The 17,582-nt window shown below is 36.5% G+C and overlaps 2 protein-coding genes across 2 annotated transcripts; both read right to left on the reverse strand.

Moving 5' to 3' along the window:
* Nucleotides 1-1,719: 1,719 nt before the first annotated feature.
* cyp1d1 (cytochrome P450, family 1, subfamily D, polypeptide 1) lies at nt 1,720-6,508 on the reverse strand. Its single transcript, XM_026212604.1, has 7 exons — nt 6,299-6,508; nt 5,203-6,045; nt 4,773-4,896; nt 4,003-4,092; nt 3,041-3,164; nt 2,843-2,929; nt 1,720-2,748 (listed from the first exon to the last, which is right to left on the reverse strand). Exons 2-7 carry the CDS (start codon nt 6,025-6,027, stop codon nt 2,466-2,468), a joined length of 1,533 nt encoding a protein of 510 aa, XP_026068389.1. The 5' UTR covers nt 6,028-6,045; nt 6,299-6,508; the 3' UTR covers nt 1,720-2,465.
* A 1,063-nt stretch (nt 6,509-7,571) lies between these two features.
* Nucleotides 7,572-17,406, reverse strand: tmc2b (transmembrane channel-like 2b). Its single transcript, XM_026212603.1, has 19 exons — nt 16,649-17,406; nt 16,078-16,483; nt 15,333-15,476; nt 13,300-13,390; nt 13,132-13,213; nt 12,937-13,043; nt 12,452-12,550; nt 12,216-12,358; nt 11,946-12,093; nt 11,668-11,862; nt 11,416-11,595; nt 11,137-11,298; nt 10,288-10,416; nt 9,750-9,817; nt 9,436-9,675; nt 8,529-8,654; nt 8,359-8,437; nt 8,149-8,269; nt 7,572-7,997 (listed from the first exon to the last, which is right to left on the reverse strand). The coding sequence occupies exons 1-19, from the start codon at nt 16,683-16,685 to the stop codon at nt 7,759-7,761; spliced, it is 2,796 nt and encodes a 931-aa protein (XP_026068388.1). The 5' UTR covers nt 16,686-17,406; the 3' UTR covers nt 7,572-7,758.
* Between the last annotated feature and the right edge of the window lie 176 nt (nt 17,407-17,582).

Genomic DNA, 17,582 nt, shown 5'->3' on the forward strand with positions numbered 1-17,582 from the left:
GAAACTCTCACCTCAGAACCAAGTACCTTGCCTGTACCTTATGTGCACAGTCACCTTTGTCTTGCCCAGCTGGGGTTTAAAAGACAATTAATATTCAGTGATATATTCAATTTAACTGCACTGACATCAGATGAAAAAAATCAGAGGGCAACACTTTTCAACACTGACACTGTTAATGAACTAAACTGAGCTGAAGAATGGTGCTATATTGCCTTCTGTAGAGCTGAATTTAACTTTTAACTTTTAACGTTTGACCTTGCAACATTTACAGTTACTGAATTGAATTAAAAAACACTGAACTGAGCTGAAAAATGATTTTGACATTTTTCAAATTGTGTAAAATCTGTATTTTATAAAATGCTCAATAAATAAATGGGACTTGACTGCTGAAAAAAGTTCTTTAATTCCTTTAAATATTCCTTTTCTACTTAAGAAAATTACGTTTTTTTTTTTTTTTTTTTAGATTTTTGAATTTCACTTCATATCATAGTAAACCTAAAGTTAGCAGAACTCTAAATATAGAAGAAATCAGTTACACAAGTTAATAAACTCCCGGATTAAATTTGCAACTTTTTACAACACAAGCATATTTATCGTTTTTTTCATAAACTTAATACATCTTGAAACTTCAGCTTTTAGTTAAGGTATATAAAATAATAAAATAAGTTTGTCTTACAGCTGTGCAGCTCGAGTGAAATCCATCACCAGCACACATGATAAAAATCATGCCTTTTTTGGGGTGAACACATACCGTATTGTTCTTTTATTTACATACTCTTTTTACTTCACAGGTGATTTTAAAATTGAAATCAGGTCAGCCAGTGGAAGAAGACATGTAAACGTCCATCCTATAGTGGAACATATGGCTGTTTTAAATTAGGACCATTTCCATGTATGCATGTTACAACATATTTATCTCTCATAACATTTGAACATGATGTGTAATAATAATTATTTAAAAAAGAAAAGAAAAAAAAAAAACAATTATCAAAGGTATATTTTATTTCAGTAATTTAATTTAGTTGTGGCCTACTTGTGTAGAATATTTTGGTTTTCTTTATACCCAGTGTCTGTCCCTTTTCACCCCTTATTAAGCGTGCGTGTCAAGCTAATGCCGATGCACTGGTGGTCCAGGCCATCGCATGCAACCCAATTTCTCACTTGGCCAACTTATGCTGTTAATGTGTGAAAAGGTAATGAGCATAAATTAAGCTTAATGGCCAAATGAGAGCAAGATGGCTGTGCTGAATGACACTGAGTGCAAAACACAGGGTGGCCTGGGGACATGACAGGTTTGAGGACAATGGCAATCTCCATAAATTTAGAGTCCCGTTTTACAGCCTGTAAATGGGAAATATAAAGCAATTAAATGCACAAAGTGCCAGAGTAACTGGAGAGAGAGCTATAGGGTTACTTTATTTTGACTTTAAAGTTTTAGCTTTAAAGTAAATGACATGCATAATTATTACTGTATTTCAGTTTATTTAATGATTGTACACTAGAATTCAAACCTGTGGTTATGTTTTTTTTAAGACGTCTGCATTCGTTTGATCGTAATACAGTAAAAACAGTAATATTGTGAAATAGTACGATTTAAAATAACTTGTCTGTTTTAATATATTTTCAAATTTAATTTATTTATGTGAAGGCCAAGCTGAATTTTCTTTTGGGTCACATGATCCTTCAGAAATCATTCTTACAGTATATGCTGATTTGCTGTTTAAGAAATATTTTTTATTATTATCAATGTTAAAAACAGTAACATTTATTTGAAATAGTTTTTTCTAACAATGTACAAATCTTTAATATCCCTTTTGATCAATCTAATGCATTATTAAAAAATGATAAATGTCTTTTAAAACCCCACACTTCTCAATTTTCCTTCAACGATACCAGCTTATGCATTATTGTAAGATCTGAAACAGTCCTCTTTTCACAAACTTGAAAAAAGAAACAAGTTGTAAATGCAAGTTTTGTTCTATATATTACATTTCTTGATGTTACAAATGAGACAGCTAACAGAGTTCAGTAATATGATAACTTCATAGTAAATATCATTTGAGATTTGAGATTAAAATGATTTCTTCATTAATGCAAAATCACCAAAACCATTAATTCTGATTCTCTCACATGTATTCACTTGAACACAAAGCAGCTTTTCAACAGAAAGGCCTCTTCAAACCTTCAGTGTCACTGAAATAACTGAAATAACACCTTCAAATATCTGTGTTAATTAAAAGCATAAACAGTAGCTTAGAAGCTTAGCTATAATGTATTATCAAAAATAAATGAGGGACATGCTTAGAGTGCACAATTATGTGCAATAGCATATATTCAAGTAACAGATGGGCTGAACAGACCACATGAGAAATATAGACTGTAGTGGTTAATTAGCTTAGCGGTTCAATGAAGCCCAACATTAGCGTATCTGTGTGTATTTAGCCATCATTCTGAGGAGAAATAGCTTAGTTACGAGTTGAGATTTTTATTCGGAAAGGCTTGGGCTTCATGGTGAGGGCAAATGCAGAGCTCAGGTCAAGCTCCTGCCCTGGAACGTTCTCTATGTGCAGCCGATGCAGCAGGGTGGTTAAGAACACAAACATCTCCAGACGGGCAAAGCTGTCACCAAGGCAGCGGCGTATTCCAATGCCAAATATCATTACCTTCTCAGTCAGGGTTTTATTTAGATGGCCAGACAGGGAAAGGAAACGTTCAGGTCGGAAAGCCTCAGCATCACCCCAAATATCCCTTTATTAAATAAAGACAATATATATATATATGTAATTCAAATGATAAGGAGAGAGCCTTACAAATATAAAAAAGAATGTGGCTGGATACTTACATGTCATGATTGACTTGATATTGGTTGATGAACACACACGTGTCTTTGGGGATGAAGTATCCATTTAGTGTTACGTTATCAGTTGTACTGGACAACATGAAGGAGAACAAAAAGAGGAATGTGGGTATCTGTTTATCAATACAGTCCTATGGTTATAGTGAAAATAACATTAACATAAAGAGAGAAACATGGACTCACCAGTGAGGTATGGTGAAAGGCATATAGGATGCATGACGGAAGACTTCATATATGAAAGCTTCTGTGTACGGCATGTTTGGCTTGTCTTTAAACTGTGGTAGCCTGTTCATACCAACCTGGTTTTCTAGGAAAGTGCATACAACAAATAATAAATGACCAGAACAGAAGATGAAGAAATACCATATGAACTTTAAACTGGATTGGCTAGGTTTATTTTGGACCTCATAAACTGTTTTAGCACTGAAAGAAAAAATACAACTTCTGCTCCCGTCACAGACCTCATTGGTTTCAATGGATTCCAGAGGCATTCTGGCATCAACACATTACTGTGACCAATCATGTGAGAAGCGAGTGGACTAAACCCTGAGGGTATGAAGGCCAGAAATATGAACTCTTTGTGTGTAGACGTGTAGCTGACCCCTGCAAATTATTTACAAAATACCACCCACCTACTGCAAAAGAGACTTCATTTTAGGACAAAAAGTACACAAGCTTGTAAACCTTAGCTTGCAAATTTGATCTAATATATTAAATCTGAAAAGAAAACATAAATAGCATGCAGTTCATCTTACTCAATTTCTGTCAGATGTCTCCGGTTGCAGTCACTTAATAACCCTGTAGATAATATTTCATTTAAACGAAACAATTTCCTGTTTATAGCAAGCTCCTGATTTTCCAAAAGACCAAATTAAATAGAGGCCACAGGAAGAAAACATTTACTTCTTTCACCATCAATCTTGCATCTTTTAAGTTCCTCGTCCAAATTAGTGGATCAAATTGTGTTTTAATTTTGGTTTCCTGTGTCTGTCTCACTAAAACCCACAAACCAAAGCTAATGCAGATCTAATTTCCCCATGATGTCACAGAACAGCTTAAGAAAGGGATATGCATGATGGGAAATTGTTTTGTGTTGTTTTCCAGTAAACACAATGTTGTTTCGATTTCCCCTTTTGAGACATCACCTATCTCCTGAAGGATTTTAGCCTGGATGTCTGGAAACTTGATCAGGTATAAAAGGCTCCACTGCAAACCGGTGATGATAGTGTCAAAACCTATGAGAAAAAAAAGCATCGGTTATGATCAAAATCTTTAAATAGCCTCACGAGACATGTCACAATTAGCAAGTGGGCAACCAAATTGGTAAAAGATGTTGTGGTTGATGATTTGTGGTGAAACCCTAAAAACATTCTCAAGCTAAAAGAATGAAAATGAGCAGTTTGAGCTGCTCAATGAGCTCCTCGTGGGTGTTTGTTAAACATTCTTTAATTAAATAAAACTACCAAGATCCATAAACTGAAACAAGTTTGAATAGAATGAGCCAAGAGAAGACAAAAAACATACTGTACATTTAAAGCAAATTCTCAGAAGAACTCTAGTCTTATCAGTCTGAAGTGCCTCCCCTGTGACAACAACACAGAGCCAAGAAAAACATCTGGTTCTGGCAGTAAATGCATGCTTCTCACAAGCAAAGCTATTAGCGCAATAACAACTCAAGGGAGGACGACTGCAGCCCTGGAAGGCATGTGATTATGTCTGGCAGTGTCTCTACATTCTATAAAACATGTCGACATAGTTTATAAATTATTATTACCTAATGTGATCTGCATTCATGCTTCTAGATCCATTCGCACATGCTCATAATTCAGGAAATGTAGAGAGAAAACATTTTTCTGTTCTACTTTTAAAGTCACAATGTTGTGCACATTCATTTGCTTGACTGTAGGTCTCTTACCAGCTCCGAAGATGTCAATGACACTGTGGATGATCTGCGAGTCGCTGAGCATGGCTGTTTTCTCGTCCTCCTGCCTGTCCTCACACATTGCTATTAAGGCATCAGTAATGTCCCGGATACAGTTCTGTACAAAAACATTGAGAATGAGACTGGCAAAATATTACATTATTATATTACATTATATTACAGTATTAAATTTTAAATTATATTCAAATTGAAAACAGTCATTTTAAATAAAAATTACTGTTCTTGCTGTATTTTGGATCAAATAAATGCAGTATTGGTGGTGAGCATATATTACAGTATGTAGCATCCTAAATGCTTATTTTAATCCTTTCTCTTGTTGCTAATCGTCTGAAATACATACTGTATGTTAAGAATTCTACAGGAATGCTTTTTTGTTCTCATCGGTTCATTTCAACATTATTACCCTATCAAAGGTGATGAGATGTTCACTGATGTGGCGCTCCATGAAGTTGTTCATTCTGTCAATGTACTCGAGCATCTTTCGCAGAGACGGACTGGGCAGGTAGCGGAAAATGGGGAAAAAGTCTGCCAGATTTCCCGCAGCAAAGAGGCGCAGCAGTTCATTATTGATGTTGACGATGGTGAGGAACTCTTTATCGTCATGGGCATACCGCTTCCCGAAACACAGAGTGCAAACCACATTGGCAACTGAAGTCACTAGCAACTTAACCGGGTCGAGCCCTGAATCTCCAACCTCATCTGCTTGTTTCTGCAGAGCCTCCATCATATCTAAGGCCTCTGCAGAGATACGTTCCTCCAAAAGACAAGAAGCGCTCGAGTCTCGGGACTTAGCTTGGGAGAAGGTCTTCAGGGCGTTTCTGCAGATCTTTTTGTGATGCACCCAAGCTTCTCCATACTTCTCACTAAACGTCATACTGGTGCCATTAGCAATTGCGGAGAATGTAAAGAAGTTAGGACGTCCAGCAAACGCTTCTCCTTTACGTACCAAAGCCTCCTTGATGGTAGAATAGCCGCTCAAAACGACCACTACAAGAGAACCCATTTTCATCTGGAACACATCTCCATACTGAACCCTCAGGTTTGTTAATGACAAATGGATCTGTTCCTCCATCTGGAAAAGGTTTCCCACTAGAGGCCAAGGTGTGGGACCTGGGGGCAAGGAGCAGCCCGGTTCTCTCCGTCGACCATGGAGAACCAGCAAAAGCAGAGCGAAGGCACAGAGAACCAAAGTCACTCCAGTCGTGTGGGAGATCTCCTCAAGATACATGGCAGACCCTGCAAATGACTGATATATTGAAAATTGATTAAATATAGAGTATTTTGACGCATAAATCGTAATACACCATTCTATTCTGAACTCTCAGTCTCTAAATAGCTTTGTAGAAGATGGTTTAAAGAAATTAAAACTTTACAACAGCTTATTATTGTATGTATGTTGTTTACGTTAATCGATATGAACTGCAAGCAGAAGATAGAAGCGAACAGAAAAGGCAAAATAGGTAAACTAAGTAAATGAATATGTCCTATGTGTATCTTACCTTTGAGACCACCACTGACGGATCCCGTGTTCGCAATAAAATACTTCAGAAAAAGTGTGACCAGCTGAAAAATGGCTGCGCGTCTCAATGACTGCAGTACAAAACTGAGGCTGATCTCAGAAGCGGAGGACAACGCGAGGGGCGTCGAGATGGTCGATTTACGAGCAAGAGTGAACTGTGCATGGATGTAAACCAGTGAGAATTAAAAAAAAAAGAGAGAGATAATATTATATAAAAAAATAAATAATACAATGTGTTTCCACACGATGGCAGTGTCCTAAAGTTTACACTTCTACACTCACACTATAGGCTACTGTACAGTATTACAAATCTAGGAGGTAAAAAACAAACAGAATCGACTGCTTATGATAGTCTGTGACGAAACAAAACTTACAACTGTGCATGACTGGGTTGCATTTTATTTTAAGGTGTCCTTGTTACAGTGTCATTATACATTTAAATACTGAGTAACATTAATTAACTGTTTACTTACTCTATGGTTAGGGTTAGGATTAGGCTACTTGCATGTAACTATACATCATGTATTGTTATTATAATAGTAAATACGTGTAACAAGGACTCCTTAAATGACTAGGAGGGTTTTATAATTAAATAATAAAATGTAGATCTTTATTTCTGACATTTGGTTTTCATTTTGCGCTGTAAAATCTAATTGGTGAACATTATGACGTAACGATAACAATAATAAAAACACGCAAATCATTAAACTTAAAAAAAAAGCGTACATAACGACTTATTTTTCAGTACAGGTGACCTACAGTAATTTTATCCTTGTGTAAGTACATTTGTCATAGACGAAACTCCTGTAATATAAGTAGGCTACTGTCCTACTTAATTATTTAATATGTGGTATAAGGGAAAAGTGGAAATAATGACTGAACTCTGGGTCAGCTTTCCTTACATAAACCTTCATTTAACAGTACAAAAAAAAAAAAAAAACATAAAATAAGCTTGAGCACCAAACCTAATTTTTAATTCCTGTTTGTATATATGTACAATTTTGGATTTAAATGTCCTTTGTTCAGTAAAATTTAAAGTATCACTTACAATTAAAGGTTTAATTAATCTTAATCTTTGAAAATTTCATTTTTACCATTTTTTAAGTCATTTTGGAATTGTTCAAAGTGTCCAGCACAAAAAGGGGGACCATAATAAGGGAATCCTAATTTATGTATTTATTTAATCCTAGAATCCTGATCTGTTTGCAAAAATAATGGAATGTATTTGATGAATAAACCACCACAGACATGTACAGCCATAAACCTTTTATTGCACATATTAAAACCACGTACAAATACATTTTACACGAAAATATTTACATTGTACATACAAATATTAACTACAGGTCAACATCATTGTGTAATAGTATTACAATTTTATTTGGTTCCAATTGTAGTATCTAGTACAAAAAGAAACAGTGTTAGTGCATTCTTCATGCACTATCTTCGTGGTGGTGGTCCACCTCTCCCTCTTCCCATCCCTTGACCCGGTGGAGGTCCGCGGGCATTACCTGGCAGATGCCCGGGGGGCCTGGGACCTGGGGGACGGGTCACGGGAGCTCGGGGATTTGCAGCCGCCAAAGACACATCCTTCTGAACATGTACCCCTTTCCCAGTGGCTGCAGCACCTGGTTTGCCCGTCACCTTTGGTGACTTGCTGAGCTGATCAGCTGGTTTCGCTGTAATACAAATGGCAAGTTTATCACAGTAACAGGAACTTCACTGTGAATGAAGACACTTACACATTCAAGAGGCGTCTCCTACAATGTCTGTAAAAACAACAAAAGAAACAAGTCATGACTAGTTGAACAGCTTGTTCAGCCCACTGACCAGTCTCTTCAGGTAATGGTGGGGGAATCAGGGACTTGTTGGGCATAAGATCCTCCAGGTCTTTCATCACCTGGTTGGTGCTGTCCTTGTTGTTCCTCCTGTTCTTCTCCTCATCTCTTTGCTTAATGATGGAGCAGAAAATAACAACCAATTGCTGACACTGCCAATGTCAGACAACTTTGCCATCATTTACAAAAAATATTTACCAACCATTTGCATTTTGCGTTTTAAGTCCATGTTAGCGTTCTGATATGCTTTGGACACAGCATTCAGATAATAAATAGCCAATCTTTCAGAGACAAGACAGAGAGTTAGTTTTATTAAAAGCTAAATAATATCACATTTATCTTTATACTTTAGGTGATTAGGTGACTACTCACACCATGAGCAAAACTGCAGAAATGATGAGGCCTGGGTTGGACGCATAACTGAAGATGTCAGCCATAAAAGGTGGCAAGTCCTTCTCTATAGTCTCCATGATCACATCATACATCTTATCTTTACCACTGTGAAGAGACATGGATCTCATATTGCTCAGGACATTCATTATTCAACAGAACAATTCTAATATTTCAAAGTTTAGGCTTTTTAGAAAAATAAGATGTTTTTTGCTGATCCCCAAAAAAAAGTATGACAATTTTTACAAATAATTATTTTATTCCACATTGAGGGAGCAACATTAAACAATCTTATTATACTGTTGCAATATGTTTTTGCAACATTTTACGACATTTTAGTTCCAAATAACCTGCAAATGACACTTTTTTTGTTTATTTAATCACTTTTGGCTTTTTATAAGTATTTTATAAGATTTCCTGTATTATTTTGCCTTTAATTATGGAAGCCCCATAAAAAAAATCATGCTTTGGTATAACATAATTGAGATAAAGAAATAAATATGAGATAAAATGTCATAATTATGAAATAAAAAGTTAAAATCAGGACTTACCATAAACATTTTTGTCATAACTGTGACACAGTATGTCAACTTTTTGTCATGACCTAAAATGCCACACTTTTGTCTTTTATCTTATAATTATGACTGTTTTTCTCATAATTTCTGCATTTAATGTAATAATTATGATATAACAAAAAACTACTTTTATTAATGTGGTGGAAATGGGCTTCCATATTTAATAAATAAATAAAAAGGGACAATAAATCTATTCTTCCTGACTTAAGGAATCATTTATTGCAGTTGAGGCATTCTGTACTTTTCCACTTTTTGGGCTTATTTACCACAGTGTGTCTTTTCAAGGATTAGCAACATGAATGTTCAGGAGCTACCTGAAGGGTCCACAGTCAAAGGATGGTGGCAGGGTCATAATGGAGTAGATCACAGGCATGAGACTAAGGAAGAGAACGAGGAGGAGCAGTCCCATGTAGAAGTTATTAGATCGCGAGGCTTTGAACACTCTCTCGTGGGGAACGTTACAGGCCATCACAGCCCAGCACTGGTAATACATGGAGCTCAGCAGACGCAGCACATTTACGCCCACCAGCCCAGGTGCGTAGAATGCACCCATCCTAAAAAACACACATATGTGAAATCATCGCATTTCCCATTAATAGAGATGATGTGTGCTTTCACTCTTACTCACCAGATCATTCCCTGATTAAAGATAAGCCCAAGCACATTACCACTGATGTCAAATTCTCCATAAGACGGCTGCAGAGACACAAACGCACACAGATGTGGGTAAATATCTGTGTAGACGGCAACAAGGAAATAAATGTCACAGTAAAAGATACCCCTCCCTGTAATTAAGTGCCCTGAATGGTGTAGTGTGTCTCTCTGTGACTTTGGTTGTAAAGCAGCCCTATCACCTATCCTGCCACCTTCTCATGGTGTTCAGTTGACCTCGGATGAGTGAGTAGTATGTTACCTATATCAAGTGACAGGAAAGTGAGGGCAACAGGGCAAAGCCATATAGAGCATAACCTTAACGTGACATAACGAATCAAGTCAAGGTTATATCCAGGTTGGTCATCTACCCTGTATCGCTAAAATACCAAGAACTAAGCTTAAAACTACAAAAGTGCATCCGACAGAGGTCATCCTGTTTTATGGACTGAGGCTTGTTTACACAGTGTAATGTGAGTAACTTAAATAACAGCATGGTGTAAGGGTGAACTTACAAAGCCAGCCTCCAGATCCCAACACCAGCAATAGTTGAGGAATCTCACAATCACGGCCCGTAAGAAGTCCCCGATCAGAATGGTCAGGTATGTCACCTGGATATCGGATACGGTGAGCTTCACAAACTCCTGTGAAGAAAGGAAACGGCACATTTTAAGCCTAGAAAGCCTAGAGTATCGTATATAAGACATGAGTTTCTAAGCCAAGGCACTGTCAGCCAATCATGATCAGAGCTGAATAGTAGCTGATTACTTCCAAAAATTAAGTACTTGTAATTAGATTAAGTTACATTTTAAAATACTTGTAATCAGACTACAGTTGATTATATGATTATATATTATACACACAATCACACAATTTATTGATTCTCCCTAATTTCCTATTTTCATCTTTAAAATCTTTTTAAAACAGCCTACAACTTTCATCTAATATATTTACTTGAAGTACCCCTGAGATTTTAAAGTAAATGTTTGCGGTTCTATTACATTGGTTATGTTCACATGACATGCTGGGAAAAATAAATAAATTAAATATTTTACATTTTTATAATTTTATTAAAATCAAATTATTAGCTTTTCATTATGTTTGGGAAACATTGATGTAATGTAATGTTTAATGGAATTGATGTTGTTAATTACAACGAATGGAATACAATATGGTACAAGATTATCCTATTCAAATCAATGTGATAAACAAGTTAGGTCAAAAGTAATCCAAAAGTCGTCTGATTCTATTACCTGAAATGTGTAATGTAATGGATTATGTTATTTGGAATGGGTAATGGATTACAATTTGTAAGTAATATACCCAGCTCTGGTTATGACGATGCTGGTGCTGTTTGTACCTACAATGCCAACTTCTGTCTCCCAGCAAGGACCCCTGATGACATCAGCTGGGGAGATGTTTGGAAGGGGAATGTTTTCAGTGACATTATGGTATAAGGTGTAGTTGGCATAGTATTCTTTAAGAGCCCAGATGGTTTCATTTCTAATCTGTTTCTCATTTTCAAGCTGTGAACATACAATACCAGAGAAAAAATTCACGTAAAATGGTTCATCCCAAAACTCTTAAGTGGAGTAATAGTGTATTGTGTTTATGGTTACTAGACCATCTATCTATGCCCATACCTTTGCATTGACTTCATCAAACAGCGCAAACAGAAAAGTGTACAAGTTGCCCAGAAAGAGGGCGAAGATTCTGGCCAGCTGCCATTTTAGGGCGATCCGAGGGTGATAGTCCTCCAGCTCAGCTATAACCTCAAACAGAGGTGGACACACCAAGCCCAACAATGACATCACAATTTCAACCTGAGCGAAGAGAAAACAGAGTTTCAAAATTCTTTTTTTAAGGCAATTAAAAGGCAAAAGAAAAAGGAGTACCTCGTTTTTTTGAAGCCATGTCAATTCATTCCTGTCCAGTTTGGCAAACCCCTGAGATCGTTTGACCACATAGTAGATGAGGTAGCCGCTTCCACCCAAACAGCACAGGATGAGAAGGTTTGCCAGGATACGTAGAAAACGGCGCAGGTGAACGTTCTCGTCCTTTAGGTTCTCCTGCTCATCCACTATAGATTCCTGATGGAATAAGAAACAGACCCAACAATATGTTTCTGTCTTAGCATAGAGCACCATTCTTTGATACTATTACTGTCATTAACCTTGAAGCTTGTGGTGGTGGAGGCAAACTTGTTGTCAGCTGTCTCGGGATTTCCTATAAGGTAATCCCAGCTAGTGAACAGCTTCCAGCAAAAGGTGAAGGCACCTTCCTCTGCTCCATCTCCTCCTTCATTGGCATTTCTTGCCATTCTAGAAGAAGGAAAGTGATTTTAAAAAAGAAAGAAAGAGGGTTCAGATTATCAGCCGATTATCCTAGCACTGTCAGTGAGTAAGACGCTTCAAAGAACTGCAAATGTAGTCATTAGACCTACGTTCTGATAACCACCATTAGACTGTAGCCAAATATCCCAACTCCAACTAAAAGATATGAGAGGGGTAACCGGAACTGCAGTAATCCTATACTTCGCTGATTATTGTAATAACCATAAAACATAATGGAGTACTTGCAATAACCCTGTAATAAAAAAGCAAAAGGTATAATCCAAGTAAGATAACAGCAACCTTGCAAGCTCTTTCACACAGAATCCGATAGAAAAAAAAACCTTACCCCAAACTCAAACAAGACAGAGAAGTCCATGGCACTGTCCTGCTCCTCTCTGGGAACTGTTTTTCTGGCAATAGAGCCATAAGGCATGCCCATCAGTACCTACAGACAGAAAGACAGATTAAATCCGTGTAGTTTTGTATTGTAATTGTATGTGGCAGTAAAAAGATTTAGTATTTCATATTAAATGCTGTTTGTTTGAACTTTCATCAAAGAAACCTGTAAAATTGTATCACAGTTTCCACAAAAATATTAAGTAGCACAACTGTTTTCAACACTTATAATAATAATAATAATAATTAATGTTTCTTGAGCGCCAAAACAGTACATAAGAATGATTTCTAAAGTATCGTGTGACACTAAAGATTGGCGTAATGATGCTGAAAATGCCACCATAAGAATAAATAATATTTTTTAAAGAAATGTAGTGTAGGTAGTGTAAATTGCATAAAAGGTGTACTAACAAAGATATTAGCATTGCATCTTACCTCTGGAATAACAACAAGTCCAAACACGAAACCAAAGAGAACAAGGTTTAATCCATACATCCAGCGCAGGAAAATGAAGTAGGAGGCTACAGATGACCCAAAGTGACCTGTGAGAATGAAACAGATGAGAAAAGATTTAGAAACGCGCTGGAAATTTCACTAAAACTGAAAAAAAACAAACAAAGAAGAACTGACTCTCCACTTCTTTTATCCGACTTTCCCAGGGAATGCAGGCTGTCTTGAAGTTTTCAAAGTCTCTATTGAATTTGATTATTTTCTGAAAAAAAAAAGAAAGAAAGAAAAAGTTTTTGGTAATTGCATTTAAAATAAAACACTTCAATAATGTAAAATGTAGTGCTGTACCTTGGTCATCATGACTTTGAATGCATAGAGTCTCCTCCCTTTTCCTTTTCCCAAAGCCCCTTCAAACTTCTCCACAAAGGACTGGGCTTCTCTGTCAGGTGAAATAAACAGAAATTTCATTGGAATGGAATTAAAACTCTGTTGTATTTCAATTCAAAGCAATTTGGTGTTTCCACTTGTACTACCAAAACAACCATTCCGTTTTAATTTCAGTTTTCAACATTGTATAGTATTTCTCCTTGTTTTTGAGTCACATCACATTACTATACATGTTGTTAAGTTTGTATTACGCAGCATGGCCATTCAGTGTTGTGCAGTAAGCACCAGATACAACACTAGAAAAAATATCATGTTTCACTCACAACCTTCACATACTGTAACTTGAGCATACAGCCAATTAATTAACTCATCAATGCATAATGAATGGGAATAGTGCAGATGGGATGGACACAATAATGAATACATTCACTAACTGAGATATGTGAGAACAAAAGCAGGCCAAACGGATATTACTTAAAAGGATAGTTCACCCCAAAATTAAAATTCTATCGTCATTTACTCACCCTGATGTCATTAAATCCTGTATGACTTTCTGCATTTTTTTTTTTTTTTGGTCCATAAAATGAAATTGAATGGGGTTCAGTGTTGTTTTTGACCCATATGACTTTCAGTGTATAGAGAAAAAAAAAGAAATCTGAAAAATATGTCTTTTTCTGTTCCACACAAGTATAAAACTTTAACTTTTGAGTGAACTAACCCTTTCAGAAATAGTATGGAGACCAATGTTATTAAAGCTAACTAAAAGTAAAACCATTAAAACAACAACAACAATTTATGTTACTGAAAATAAAGTAAATGTTAAATGAAATGAAATATTAATTATTAATTAATTATTAATTATTGTTTTATTTCAGCTAGCTGCCAAGGAAACATTTCTCAATTTCATTCAGTTTTACTTTAATTCAAATAACTAAAACTGAAAAAAAAGAATAAAATCAATAAAGAAATATTTCAAACTATTAATAAAAATTGCAGTAGTATCTCAATGATACTGAACACTGAAGAACAGAAAAAAAACTTGTTGTCCAAAGTTGTCCAAAGCACCTCTGTGGTGGACCATATGAAAGTGAAAGTCGTGACATTTGCCAAGTATGGTAACCCATACTCAGAAATGGTGCTCTGCATTTAACCCATCCAAGTGCACACACACACACACAACAGTGAGTAGTGAACACATCGTGAACACACACCCTGAGCAGTGGGCAGCTATATCCAGCGCCCGGGGAATATCAACATCTGTTTAGTGTTTGGACATGACCATATGACCTTTTGACCTTATGGAACTTTGTACATGGAATTCCTGAAAGACATGCAAAGACTGCTCTCAAGAGACATCAGCATGCACAAAACAGCATCAAGCTCATAAAAGAGTAACATACCTCTCACCTAGCAGAAGTTACCTATCTAGAAGCTTTGCCAAGTGAGTGTCCCCTTGTGGCACAGTTTCTTTCCCTACGGCTCTCAGGGCCCATGTTACTGATGCTTCTTGGGCAGTGTGTCAGTCTCTACTAACTTTTGAGGGCACTTGTCCAAACTCTCACTTGTCACCCACACTGGTCAATTCCACTGGGCAGTCTGAGGTAAAGGTTCAGACAGAGGCCACTAGGTAATGAATTCACTGGCGTAGACACTGTGTCAAGCGTTTTATCGCAAAGTACAATCAAATGCGTTTTCGATGATGCTGATTCTACACGAAAGCTTTCTGTCGCCTTTTAAAAGCGCCATATCATACTTATATTAATTTAAATGACTTCCATGCTTCCTAAAACTATAAAGCCTAAAAGAGCTCCTTTAAACATCAGCTAAAAGTGCATTAAGATACTGTATATGCACAGCAGCTTGTGAGCTTTAATGAAGCACATTAACAAACATGAAACTCATGCTAAATAAATGAACTTCTGTTGAGGTAGTGGTGACGGACACAAGAGCCAACAGGATCACAACACAAACAATGAGAAGGAAATCCGTTTTACTTCAGGCACTTGAGTCTCCTCTTCATGCGCCAGGGTTTGTTCCGAAGCGTCGCTATCAGCTTTTTCTTCTCCTCGACTTCCTCTTTCAGTCGGGCCATCTCTCCCTCAGACATAGACTCGTCTTCTGAATTGTCATCTGAACTGCTGCAGAACAAACCCCACAGTCACCAGTCAGTCTTTAAAGTCCAGTTTAACAGTGTATTCCACAAGGATAGGGTTGTTTTGGAGGATAAAATGAGTTCTAGACAAGTCAGGTCGAGAGTTCTAGTGCCAGGATGGCCATGAAAAGCACTTCCAGATTATCAATTGGAAGGCAAAAGATAAAAAAAAGATTGGAAAAAAGAATGAAAATTTCTAGCTGAAATCAAAAATAGACAGCTACTGACAACAATACTGCATTACATTGTTTACTAAAATGAATTAAAACGTCCAGTTTTTTTTAAAATATTAATTTATCATGATGTACAGATGTACTGAATAGTTTAATATTCAAATAAATAAATAAATACTCTTTTTTTCACAACAATCACAAAATTAGGATAACAATACTTTTTTCCGATGGTTAGAGGTTTTAGTTCAATGACTGAATTTTACTGCTTTATAATCACAAATTACATAATAAGAATAACTGAGAACATTCAAAAGTTCTTTTATGCTGATAGATGTGTAAGGCTGTGTTTTAATTCACACTGGAGGTAATGAGGAGTGTTGAGTCTGAGAAGATGAAGGCTGGAGAATACTGCACCTGCTGTTTTTCCCTTTGTTCTTTTTCTCATCCTGTTTATCTTTCCCTCCTTTTCCTGCTGCTTTGCCATTCCCCTTCTTCTCCTTGTTATTCTCCTCCTCTTTCTCCTTCTTAGTTCCTCCTTTTTTCCCTCCTCTTCTTTTATTTCCCTTCTCCTCTTCGCTCTCCTCTTCGGAGTCATCTTTCGCAGCAGCCTTCTTCTTTGAAGCCGCTGCTTTCTTTCTTCTTCCTCTCTGCTCTTCCTCACTCTCCTCCTCACTTTCTACCTTCTTCTTTCGGCCTTTTCTCTTACGCGGAGCCTCCTCCTCTTCCTCACTCTCCTCTTCGCTATCTGCTGGCTTGGCTTTCTTTCCTCGAGCTGCAGGCTTCGCTTTATTCCTGCCTTTTGCTCTTCTTCTTGAATCCACTGAAAATATAGGAAATATGTGCACGTTTTGTCTTTTAAGACATTTTAAAATAAAACAATTAAACACATAATATTTCATATCGTATAATATGAAATCTAAATAATAATGCTTTTGTTGATTTAAAAAAAAAAAGTACAAAAAATGGAATAGTCTGTAAAGCTTACCATCACTTCCACTATCATATTCTGCATCAATTTCCATCCCAACTGTAACACACACACTCTGAATTAATAATCAGATTTTTATTTTGAATAGTAATCATATATTGTGATTTAAAACAATTACCATATATTATAAAAACCTGCAAAATAAGGGTCATAATTCACAACAGCATAACAAATTTTCAACTGTTATATATCAGAATATAAACAAATCATTAGTTATCCAACATATTCATATGCAGATCAATGCTAATCTGAAACTAGTTTAACTATTTCACTATTACACACTGAACCATCTACTTGGTATTAAATCAACTTACCATCATCCACAGTTATCGCAACATCATTTTTTCTGCGGGGCATCTTGCCGGTTTGAGTTTAAGTCCTTCTATTCAGACTTGTGAGGCATCTAGAGCGGATGACACACCTGACTGTCAGGTGGGTCTCTCTTAACAGCTGCTCACTCCTAAAAAAGGAATCAAATGACTCCTTGACTACAGTAAATGGTAGCTAAGATCTAAAGCCGTGCTGTGAGAGCCAGGAAACAAAACGCCAGTATACAGGGCGGATCAAAGATTCAAACAATCAGAGAACAGAGTAATAATGATGTCTCATGATGATGATAATGATGATAATTAAACTCAAAAAGGTTGCCTATTGAAAAAACTGCTGAATGCACCTGAATTCATGATGAATGCCTATTCATCATGATATTTTTGGTTACACTTTAGAATAGGTAACACATATTAGTTGCTTATTGGCATGCATATTACTAGATGATTAGCCATGTATTAGTGCTAATTAAGAACACATTAATGCCTTATTCTACTTGACCTTATGCGACATCCCTAATCTTACCAAATACCTAAATCTAACAACTACTGGACCTTACTATACTATTAATAAGCAGCAAATTAAGAATTTATTGAAAGAAATG

Source organism: Carassius auratus, chromosome 30, assembly GCF_003368295.1.
Source record: "Carassius auratus strain Wakin chromosome 30, ASM336829v1, whole genome shotgun sequence".
Lineage (NCBI taxonomy): Eukaryota > Metazoa > Chordata > Actinopteri > Cypriniformes > Cyprinidae > Carassius > Carassius auratus.